The sequence below is a fragment of the Chanos chanos genome, chromosome 11 (genome assembly GCF_902362185.1).
Source record: "Chanos chanos chromosome 11, fChaCha1.1, whole genome shotgun sequence".
Classification (NCBI taxonomy): Eukaryota; Metazoa; Chordata; class Actinopteri; order Gonorynchiformes; family Chanidae; genus Chanos; species Chanos chanos.
In genome coordinates, this window is record NC_044505.1 from 4,048,701 (window position 1) to 4,060,223 (window position 11,523).

The 11,523-nt window shown below is 42.1% G+C and overlaps 1 protein-coding gene across 1 annotated transcript; it reads left to right on the plus strand.

The window, feature by feature from the left end:
• Positions 1 to 1,239: 1,239 nt before the first annotated feature.
• LOC115824177 (antigen WC1.1-like) lies at positions 1,240 to 5,606 on the plus strand (the record flags this gene model as incomplete). The annotated part of the gene is made up of 5 exons (XM_030788282.1): positions 1,240 to 1,351; positions 2,643 to 2,788; positions 3,890 to 4,238; positions 4,470 to 4,785; positions 5,378 to 5,606. Coding segments are annotated over exons 1-5 (1,152 nt in total), but the record flags the coding sequence as incomplete, so codon positions are not given.
• Between the last annotated feature and the right edge of the window lie 5,917 nt (positions 5,607 to 11,523).

The window sequence follows — 11,523 nt, forward strand, 5'->3', positions numbered from 1 at the left end:
CCTTCTCTACAGGTTCCTCTATGTCTGCTGATGGTGGATGGGTGAGGCTGACTGGAGAGAGGGAGTGTGAGGGAGAGGTGGAGGTTTACTTCCATCAGGCCTGGAGGAGAGTTCTGCTGGACTCCTGGAGTTTGTCTGAAGCCTCTGTGGTCTGCAGACAGCTGGACTGTGGCTCTGTGGTAGAGTTCAGTGGCTCCTCTGGATCTGGTCCAGGGGACAGTGATGAGTGTCTGACTGGTTTCCAGTGCTCTGGGACTGAAGCTCGTCTGGGAAACTGCAGCTCACCACAAACTACAAACTGCAATTCTAGTTTACAGCTGTCACTCATCTGCACTGGTGAGTATTACATGACTGGAGATTTGGTCAATTGAACTGGCCTCTAATTTCCTCAGGAACAGAGATGGTCTCTTCTGTTGTCAGACCAATCACAATGCCTTTAGAAATTTGTTTAAACTACTGCAGAGTCAATGTTTTGATAATAAAAATTCAGTGATTTGAAATGTTTTTTAATTCTCCTTTATTTTAAGCTGACAACCAGTAATTTTTACTTATTTAATACATGGACTGTCTGTGGCATTGTAGTGGTTTTACATAACACAGACCGTCATCTGAATGGGTAAGATGACCACTTGTTTAATGTCTTTTGTTTTGTTAAGACCAGATGAATTACAGTAGTTGATCTTGAGAACTTCCTTTGAGGTCAGGAGTCCTATAACAGGGGGCTGATGGGTGATGATGAAGTTACAATGTGCCTCTGTTTGTGGTACTGTTAATCTAATTGACATGTACTGAACAAATACTGTGAAGAAGAGAAACTGGTTAAATTTTCTTCTACGCTTGTCTCTTACTTAACATAGAAATAAGAATGATGAGATATTATCTTGTCATATGAAGATAATTGAATGTTTTTTGAACAAAGTGATAACTGATGATCTTTTCTCTTTTAAGCCAGTTCCCACTTAATAAGATTTCTCTCTCTCCCTCCCTCTCTCTCTATCCCTCCTTCTCTCTCTCTCCTCTACAGACAGTGTAAGGCTGGTGAATGGTGGTAGTCGCTGTGCTGGGAGAGTGGAGGTTCTTCATGAAGGACAGTGGGGCACAGTGTGCGGCATGAATTTAAATTATATCAGAGTTTGGGATATGAGTGCTGCTGCAGTGGTGTGTAGAGAGCTGGGATGTGGGGAGGCTGTAGAGGCAGTGAGAGATCCTCGTTTTGGAGAGGGATCAGGACCAATCGTGATGGCTGGAGTGCAGTGTAAAGGGTCAGGGTCCACACTGAAGAAGTGTAGAACAGATGACGGGGCAATTCCACGCTGTGGTCATTATCTAGATGTTGGAGTCATCTGTTCAGGTAGGTTTTACTAAACCTCATTAATACATAACAGTCAAATAAATAACTATAACTACAGCAGTCTTCTAATGCAGTGTTCAGTCATAACCACACCATAAACATTTCTATATTACACATTTCTGTCCTGTCATTTGCATCCTTTTACCTATGTCTATATTTTCCCATTGCATCATGTAGCTTTTACAGTGTTGTTTTTCCTCTGAACAATTCTTGGTTACAAACACTCATTTTCCTAAATTGTAACATACAGGTTTAATGGGAGAGAGTGATTTTACTGTGACACTCATTAAGATCAGTCTCATCAGATCGTAGTGAGTGTAGCAGTCATATAATTGCACTACAACTTATGTCTTTTTAAATCTATTCTCATTTTTCTTGGCATTTTAACAGAATACTAATTATGTGCTGGTTAAATTTGTTAACTTATTTAATTTGTTTAAATTATTTTTGCCCAGGACATTTTTGAAATCACAGTTTTTAAGGCAAAACAATGTTATCACATTTTCCTAGAAAATTAGATCACATTCAGAGACACACTTAAATTGTTACTGAGATAAAAACACCAAAGACATTCATTTATAGAAGTACAAAAGCAAATCATCTTAGGAAATCAACACCCATAGAGAGTGACTTGTGAAATCTTCAGGTTGTGTGTGTGTGTGTGTGTGTGGGGTTTTTTTTTTTTGCCTTGTTGATGGACCAGTTACAACCAATGATTTAAATTTAAATATATGCATGAGATAAAATATATGAAATCCATGAAATGAAATTTCAAATAAATACTTCTGTCATCCAAACCCACAGGTCATAAAGTACCCAAACTAGTCAGTGGGGCTCATTTGTGCTCTGGGAGAGTAGAGGTGCTTCGTGGGAAGACTTGGGGTACGGTGTGTGATGCTGCCTTTGACCAGCAGGATGCAGAGGTGGTGTGTAGAGAGCTGGGCTGTGGGGTTCCTGTAGAGGTGCTGGGAGCTGCTGCTTTTGGTAAAGGGGAGGGTCAGGTGTGGTCAGAGGAGATTCAGTGTAGAGGCAACGAATCTGAGATTTACTTCTGTCCAACATCATCTTCGCAGAGACACAACTGTTCTCATGACAACGATGTAGGAATAAAATGCTCAGGTAAATATAAATTACTGACCTGTCCATTGTGAGTGAGTTCTATTATGTCCATTACAGAATGTCCTGCCTCTTTCTGCTTCATGTAAACATGTAAACAACACTGTTTGTCTTGTGTAAACAGGATACACAGACTTCAGACTAGTGAACGGCTCTGACTCCTGCTCTGGTCGAGTGGAGAGTCAGTACTTTAGTGAGTGGGGAACAGTGTGTGGTGCATCGTGGGATATCAGAGCCTCCAACGTCCTCTGTCGACAGCTGAATTGTGGGAGTGCTGTGGCCGTAGTGGGAGTGGACTGGTTTGGGGAGGGCAGTGGCCCAGTACGGACTGATGTGTTTGATTGCCAGGGCAACGAGACACACCTCTCAGCATGTGTCATCTCTTCATGGAGTCGAGCTGCATGCTCTCATAGGCAGGGTGCTGGAGTCATCTGCTCTGGTCAGTTTATATGAGGGACACAGTTACATACACTTTATGACTGAATGCTGCAGAGACTCAGAATAATCATCACTCTGGTACTTTGATTCATTAATAATTGATTCATACAGAGGATGCTTTTGGTAAAATTGAACTCTTCTCCTCAGGTTCCTCTATGTCTGCTGATGGTGGATGGGTGCGGCTGACTGGAGAGAGGGAGTGTGAGGGAGAGGTGGAGGTTTATTTCCATCAGGCCTGGAGGAGAGTTCTCCTGGACTCCTGGAGTTTGTCTGAAGCCTCTGTGGTCTGCAGACAGCTCAACTGTGGATCTGTGGTAGAGTTTAATGGCTCCTCTGGATCTGGTCCAGGGGACAGTGATGAGTGTCTGACTGGTTTCCAGTGCTCTGGGACTGAAGATTATCTGGGAAACTGCAACTCACCACAAACTACAAACTGCAGTTCCAGTTCAGAGCTGTCACTCATCTGCTCTGGTGAGTATTACATGACTGGAGGTTTGGTCATTGGAACTGGCCTCTAATTTTCACAAGAACAGAGGCAGTCTCTTTTATTCTCAGACCAATCACAATGCCTTTGGACAGCTGTTTGAAACATGGCAGATTCAGTACTGAAGATTTGATATGAAAGAGTACAGGCAGTCCCTGGGTTACAAACATTCGACCTACAGACAACTGGTACTTACCAACGGACTGCCGTAAAGCCTATCATATTAAAAATTCAATATTAATACAATGGTTCATAATAACAGATGTGTGTACTACTTTGTGACGCTCATGAAAACACTGCACGGCTACAGCAGTTTGTCGGCTCGAGGAAGGAGAACACCGTCCGCCATTATAAACATGTAACTAACTGACGTTAAATAAGAACCATATGTACCTGTTCCGACTTAACTACAAATTCAACTTAAAGACAGACTTAGGGAACGGATCTCATTCATGACCCAGGGACTGCCTGTTAAAAAAAAAGTCAAATTCTGTGTTTAGAGGTTGAGCCTGTCTGCTTCATGCTCTAATTCAGGTCACAGGTCCCTCAGACTGGTGGGTTCTGGGAGTGAGTGTGCAGGGCGTCTGGAGGTTTTCCACAAAGGCTCATGGGGAACAGTGTGTGATGACTCCTGGGATATGAAGGACGCCCAGGTGGTGTGCAGACAGCTCCAGTGTGGAGAGGCCCTCAGTGGACCGGTTCCAGCCTGGTTTGGTCCTGGAACTGGACCCATTTGGCTGGATAAGGTGGACTGCCTGGGGAACGAGACGTCCCTGTGGAGCTGTCCGTCAGAGGGATGGGGCCGACATGACTGTGGACACAAGGAGGACGTGGGAGTGCTGTGTTCAGGTATTCAGCTAAAATGCATCATCAATATCACACACTCAAGCTGTATGAGAATGAGGTAATCGGTTTGAGTTAATGCATCTTTTTTGTTTTAAACATTGTTGGTTCATGCTTATGACAGGTGAACTAATGAAATATCTTTTTCCTTTTTTGAATTTTGCCTGTATGAGAAAAAGACTCTTTGGGACAGTGTCACTCAACCATGCGAACTTCAAATTCTGTTTTTGTCCTCAGAGTTTAAAGAGATCAGACTGACTGAAGGCTGCTCTGGGAACCTGGAGGTTTTTTACAATGGAACCTGGGGTAATGTCTGCATGGACCAGATGGACTCAGACACAGTGTCTTTAATCTGCCAAGAGCTGAACTGTGGAAAGAGCGGCAGTGTGGACTCAAGCACACCAAGACTGGCTTCAGCTCCAAACTGGCTTGACCGTGTACAATGCCGCAAACACGACATCAGTCTGTGGAACTGTCCGTCTTCACCCTGGGGTCAGAATGAATGCACTGGTGTTGAAGTGGCAAAAATCACCTGTTCAGGTAAATTACCTTCACTTTTCTCACCAAGCCAGAGGAAGAAAGATTCACAACTGATGTGAATTTCTGGGTTAAAATTCAGTTGTTCTGTTTCTACTGGTAACATTGTTTGTGTTTGTGCTCTGATGAAGACCATGAAATAATTTCACAGTGAGGCATGAGGATTATGGAGAAGAATGTGCTGTTACAAGTAATTACAGCGTCAATGAATAACTCATTATTTAAAAATCATCACATTTCTCCTTCGGTCACAGAGGAAAAAACTGTCACTCGAAGTCATTTGCCATGTGCAGCGTCTCCACATCACAGACCATGTTCACGTGAGAACAGCTTACCCACATTCACATTATATTTCTCTCCTATATGTCCGTCACCTTTATACATCAGTGATCTACAATAGAACAGTCTTAAATATAACATTTTATAAAATATGTTTTTGGTTATATTTGTTCATTTTGTCATAAAAGAAAATTAATTTAAAACTTTCAACTCACCAGTCTCTAAAAATGGCTTAAATAAGTAAGCAATTTACCAGTGAAAACATTTAGAGTGCAAATATTTTTTTTTAAAAAATGGAATCCTTATTTAATATTATGATAGTCAGATGTTTCAGTTGAAAACACGATTTGTTGTCTAGACCATCTACCCCTCAGACTGATGGAGGGAGAGGGCCAGTGCTCTGGGAGGCTGGAGGTTTATCATGATGGTACCTGGGGCTCAGTCTGTGATGATGACTGGAACATTAGAGATGCTCAGGTGGTGTGCAGACAGCTGGGCTGTGGGCCAGCACTGAGGGCTGATGGGAATGCTGCCTTTGGGCGTGGAGAGGGAGCTGTGTGGCTGAGCAGGGTGGAGTGCAGAGGAAGTGAGATCCACCTGTCTGACTGCTCTCTCTCCCTGAAGAACAACACTGCCTGTTCCCATAAGGAAGACATTGGAGTCACCTGTACAGGTAGGAGTGAGACAGTGGTTCCCATGGCTACTGTCATCAGACTTGATGTAGAGAATTAACTGAAGTATTTGAATGACTGGGCCCTGTCCCAACACTCTTCCATGTCTCCTTTACCTTGTGTCCTTTTATACTAACTTGTAAACAGAACTGAGTGTACTGAAGTCATACAGAACAAAAATTACATGGATGCTTTTAGAGGAGTCATTAAAACTGCCATCTAAGAGAGAAAGGTCACAAGGAAACAGAGCACTGAAAAGAATTGGGACAGGGCCCAGTCACTGAAATACCTCAAATAATTATTTAACCCAGGTTGTGCTTGTTTGATGATTATTGTCATATATTTGTAATGGAAATGTATTAAAATGACAGTAAAACATGTCCCACGAGTTTATGTTAGGATATCAGATTCACTAAGTTACGTTCAAGTCCACCACTGATGAATAAATGAACTCTGACCTTTTCACAGATCCATCTGCTCATCCTCAAACCTCCACAGGTACACTCTTATCTTCTCATTTCTTCTCATGACACATTATCAGCATTATGGACCCAAAAGCTTAAACAGTTATCAACTTCTAACTAGTAATATTTCAGTACAAAATGTCTCAGTCCTGTTACACTCACAACAAAATTAATAAACACTCTCTCTTGTTCTCTCTCTCTCTCTGTGTGTGTGTGTGTGTGTGTGTATGTGTGTGTGTGTTTGTGCTCTAGAGAGAACAGCTGTGTCTGTTACTTCTGCAGCGTCAATAGGTAATATCTATATGTTTGTTTGTCTCATTTAATCTGTCTTGTGTTTCTGTATCGGTGTATGGTTTATGTTTAACTCTAAATCATATCCTGGAATGTGATTTCTTTGTCCATGTGTCTCCAGTAACCACCAGCAGACGGACCAGTCCTTCACAGACTCAGTCACAGACTGGAGTGTCCATTCCCTCAGTGGTGTTCCTGGTTCTAGGAGCACTGCTCCTGCTACTGCTGGTGTTTCTGCTTGTGCTGTTTTACCAGAACAGAGCTCTGAGGAGAGGTAGGACAACCATTGAGGAAAAACTGCAGAGATGTAGTTTTTTTTCTTCCATCTCATTTTACAGAGTGAAACAATAGTATGTTACCACACATCTATCACCACAAATATGACCGTATGTGTGTGTGTGTGTGGGTGTGTGTGTGCTTTCTCCCACATAGCCCTGTCTAAGAGGAAACACATGCCCGATGCCGTCTATGAGGAGATTGACCACAGACTGCTCACTGAGAGAACCAGTAACACTGTTCAGAGAGGTGCAAGGAGTCTCTTTACAGGGACACACACACACACACACAGACACACACACACACACACACGTATATATATATAAAGAAAGAGAGTTTCTGTATTTCTGTCATCTGCCTTCATGCCATCTTCCTGTATGAATTATTTGACTAATAGAGATGCATGTTTCTTAAAAGAATAGCATAGAGTAGTGCTCGTAAATTCTCGCTGCTTCCCGTAACTGCTCACTCGGGACAGACACCCAGTTGAACACGCGACTCACTGTAACGCACATCAGCTTGTTTTGAGACGTGAATGTAGAAACAGACTGCTAAAGATTTCATCATGATCATATTTCATTTCAAACACATTCCAGGTTGCTCTTTAAATAAAATAAAAATTCTTTAATATTGATATGGGTCGAATATAGTCCTCCCCGCTGTACATCGAGTTAAAAGTCGACTGCCATTTACGCACAAATTATTCGGTGACTGCGTACATCGTTAATTGCGTGACATCGTTAATTGAATGTAAACTCCACTAATCCTGTAACTGTGACTATCACATTTAAAATATTTCTTTGCAGTCGACACGACCATTTTTTCAATAATCCATCAGTTCTGTATTGTAGGTACGATCTACAGGGTAGGTTGTGTGATTGTCAGAGCAGTGACAGACTTTTGTCCCGGGGGGCGCTATAGCCTACTGGGATGTCTCTTTGGACAGGAGAAGAAAGTGATCTGGAGAACAGGGGGGCCCACAGGTGCAGATAGATCATCAGCAGTAGGCCTACACTAAAATACTGTTCATGAACGTAGCCTACTCTCGGTAACTCGAAACTGCCAAAGCGGTGGTTGGGGCCATCAAAGACGATTTATTTTTTAATGGCTAAAAAAAAGGCGTAGACTGTTGTAGCGATTGAACGCACAACTTTCAAGCAGACGAACAGGACCACACAATTGCATGGTTTACTGTTCTTCGCTAGGTCGTTTTGAAACCATATTTTTAACATAACGTTACACAACCAATACCCTACATAGCCTACTCAAGTAACAGCCTACAACTAAACTAGATCTAAACTAAACTAGACTATTATCGAAGCAATGGCCCTACGAGGTATAAATTCTATAAATCGTTTAATTTATTAAAATCGGCAAAACGTGGTTTGAGATAACAGAACTGCCCCCAGCGAATTTAATTACTTTCCTTGCTCTAAGGTTGCTTTCATTTACTGTCACGTTAACGTTCTATCGAAACAAATCCATAGTGTGCGGAATGACTGGAGAAGTGAGGGATGGGATTCCGCACGTTGCATGATGGTTTGACACTTAATCTAATCATAACCAGACATTCTCTGACATAACCTTATCATTGTTTGAGGATTTTATGATTTGCATAAATCAAGAAGTATGTACAATTTTTCTTGATTTATATTTTATTTTATTTTATTTGGGGGGGGCGCATATGAGGGGGCATATGAATTGCAGAGAACACTCCAAGAACAACTTATTTTATGAAAGAGAAGATGGAGTTTGTAAATTCACTGTGGTGTTACTGTGGGTATTATTTTAACTGGTGTGATCTAAGTTTGATGATAAGAATCTGTCAGGCCGTTAAACGGGTTTGCTCCTGTTCAGCCAGAGAGCTCAGCATCAAAAACCACGAGAGTCACAGCTGCAGCGGAAGTGTTTATGTGCCCATGTGTGTGAGAGAAGAGAGGAGAAGAGAAGAGAAGAGAAGAGAAGAGAAGAGAAGAGAAGAGAAGAGAAGAGATGGGGGGGGGGGGGGTAAAGTAGAGGGACATAATACATGTCTGAGAAGGAGAGAGGGCGGCAGCGGGGAGTGTATGTGGCTTACAAGTGTGAGGGAGCGGGAGAACGTAAAGTGTGTGTGTGTGTATATGTGTGTTATAATTTCGTGTTTGACGACTGCACCGCTCTGCTTTCTCAGAGGGACAGAACTCTGGCTATGAGGATGTGGGAGAAGAAGCGCTCCTCTCAGGTATGACGGCCAGATGGTCTCCGCTTATTCCCTGCTCTTAATACGGATGTAAAAACAGCTTTCCCATCCTTAATATCTTTTTAAATGTAATAGTGATGCTCACCTCAGATCAGCGACGAAGGCCATTACTGTCTAATAATTATTAATAATATGTAACAAACTTCGTGTAGTCGGAATAGTTTATGCTTTTGATTCCGTTTGCGCTTTGGAAATGCACGTACGCGGAGGCTGAACGTAACCGATGGGGAGATGAGACACTGTATCGTACGGTTAAACAAGACACACAAACTTTTAAAACAGCACCAGAATCCGTGCCCGTTGACTGCACTGAAACCACAGGTTTAAAAAAAGCAAAATGCGGTCTCCACTCCTGGCTTGCGCAGCCTATTTGACCACGAGTCAGTCACGCTGTTGCAAACAGCGGCTCAAAAAGTGACGGAAGCTGAGTTTAACTTCACCGCAGCGCGTTCATGGAAGCGTAGTCACAGCTAACTGGCAAGATCAAATATCGTCAACTTGAAAGAAACGCAGGGAGTCCACAGGAGATCCACCGGCAACGCGGTCGCTACATCGATTGATCTGACAGGTGTCGAGGTTTGAAAAAATAAGCGGTGAGCAGATAGTCTAGCAAATGCTGGTTGGTCAAAACTGAGCTAGCAGACCGTCGTTTGACGGAACGGGACTATGATTAGTTTGATGGTCGGCGAAAAACATAATGAAAATGAAAAGAAGAAAAAAAACCTTTGAGACTGACTCATGCTTTTACGCAGCTGAACGAGGAGTGTCCAGCGATCAGCCTGGACCGCAAAATAGCTGTTTATTTTAGTAATATTTATATAATAGTCTGTGTATCAGACAAAAGAGCATGACATGTTATGAAATCTGCTAAAAGAATACATTTTTTTCTTGTGCGATGTATTTTCCTGTAAATGTCCGGCGTCTCGTCTGCATGTCCTTGTAGTGCTGTTACTTAATTGTCACCAGCGTATCAAGCGACATAAAGTTTTCCAATTGTGTGGAAGGTTTTCTCGCTTTTTGATTTTAAAATGTCTGATAGTCCATTCAGTGTGACTGTGTCAGAAAGTGTTACACTCGAAATTTCCGTGTAGTACATGAAGTGTTTTTCTCCGCAGAGTCTTTGAAGGAGAAAATCGAGTATTACGATGATGCGAAAACTACCAGTGACCTGACAGGTTAGTGTGTTTATAGATGGATCACATAGTCTTGTCTACTGTCTGTTTAACCAGATGTGTGGAAATGTTGTTGACAGGTGGTTTTGAGTCAATATTCAAAAGTCTCTGCTTTTATCTGGTTCAGAGGAGATGCTGACACTGGACTCTCCAGAGAGCTACGATGATGTCACTTCAGGACTGAACCCAGACAGTGTGATGAGTGTGTTTCTGTTTCTAGATTAATAATGTATTCTTAATTCAAACACATGCACTTTGGAATTACATTACATACTGTTCAGTGTCTGCTGTGAATGGAGGGTAATTTGTTTGTGTATTTTGATGCAGAGGAAAATGTGACAGAGGCTCCACCAGAGGGCTATGATGATGTCATCACTGAAGGGAAGAAGTCTGGAAGTGTGACAGGTGATTTCTCTAGATTTTCATATGAAATGCTATATATCGCATTATGTTCACATTATAGGCAGTGTTTAAAATAATGTATCTCTGTGATTGGTTCAGAGCTGGTTGGAACTGAGATCTCATTGGAGCTCTATGATGATGTCATCACATCAGTGCAGGATCCAGGCAGTTTGATTGGTGAGTTATGACCTGTATGGTATGTTCGCTCTTTTCAGTCAGTCACACTGAAACTACAGTGATCACATGACCACACGGAGAGCCTCTTTCATTCAGTAATGGAAAAAAATTACTAAAATGTTTGGAAAAGCAGATCTCAAGTGATACAAGATGTTTAAGCGTTCTCTAATGATTCATTTTATTTTTTTAAATTTATGTTGAAATGTGAGAAAATGTCCTCCTTAAAAAAATATGTTCCACAAAAGTAACTATGAATCATGTTCAGTGTGTTTTTGATGTAAGTTTGGGGTGTTAGTAATGACTGTGTTGATTACTGTTTCAGAGACAGCTGTGAAAGACCCACCAGAGGATTATGATGATGTGGACACTACTCAAGGCAGTTTAGCAGGTGAGTTTCAGAGAAATGTTTTTGTAAACTCTCACTACATGCTGTGTGTATAGAGAAACTATACACTCACTGTGCATTTTATTTGAAACACTTACCATGGACCCACACTCACTGGCCACTTTATGAGGTATACCTGTCTGAAAGGTACACAGTACAGGTTGTCAGGTGGCAATGGGAGGAGAGACTTTTTACATTTCAATACGTGGGTTAATAAATGTCTCACTGATTCTGAGGTTAAACATTGTACAGACTCTCCCCCATGTCCCCCTGTTTCTCTCTCTCTCTCTCTCTCTCTCTCTCTCTCTCTCTCTCTCTCTCTCTTCCTCCCCCTCTGTTCCTTTGGCCCAAGCCTCTCTGTGTTCAGGACCAGTGCACACCAAAGCAAAAACCACTCG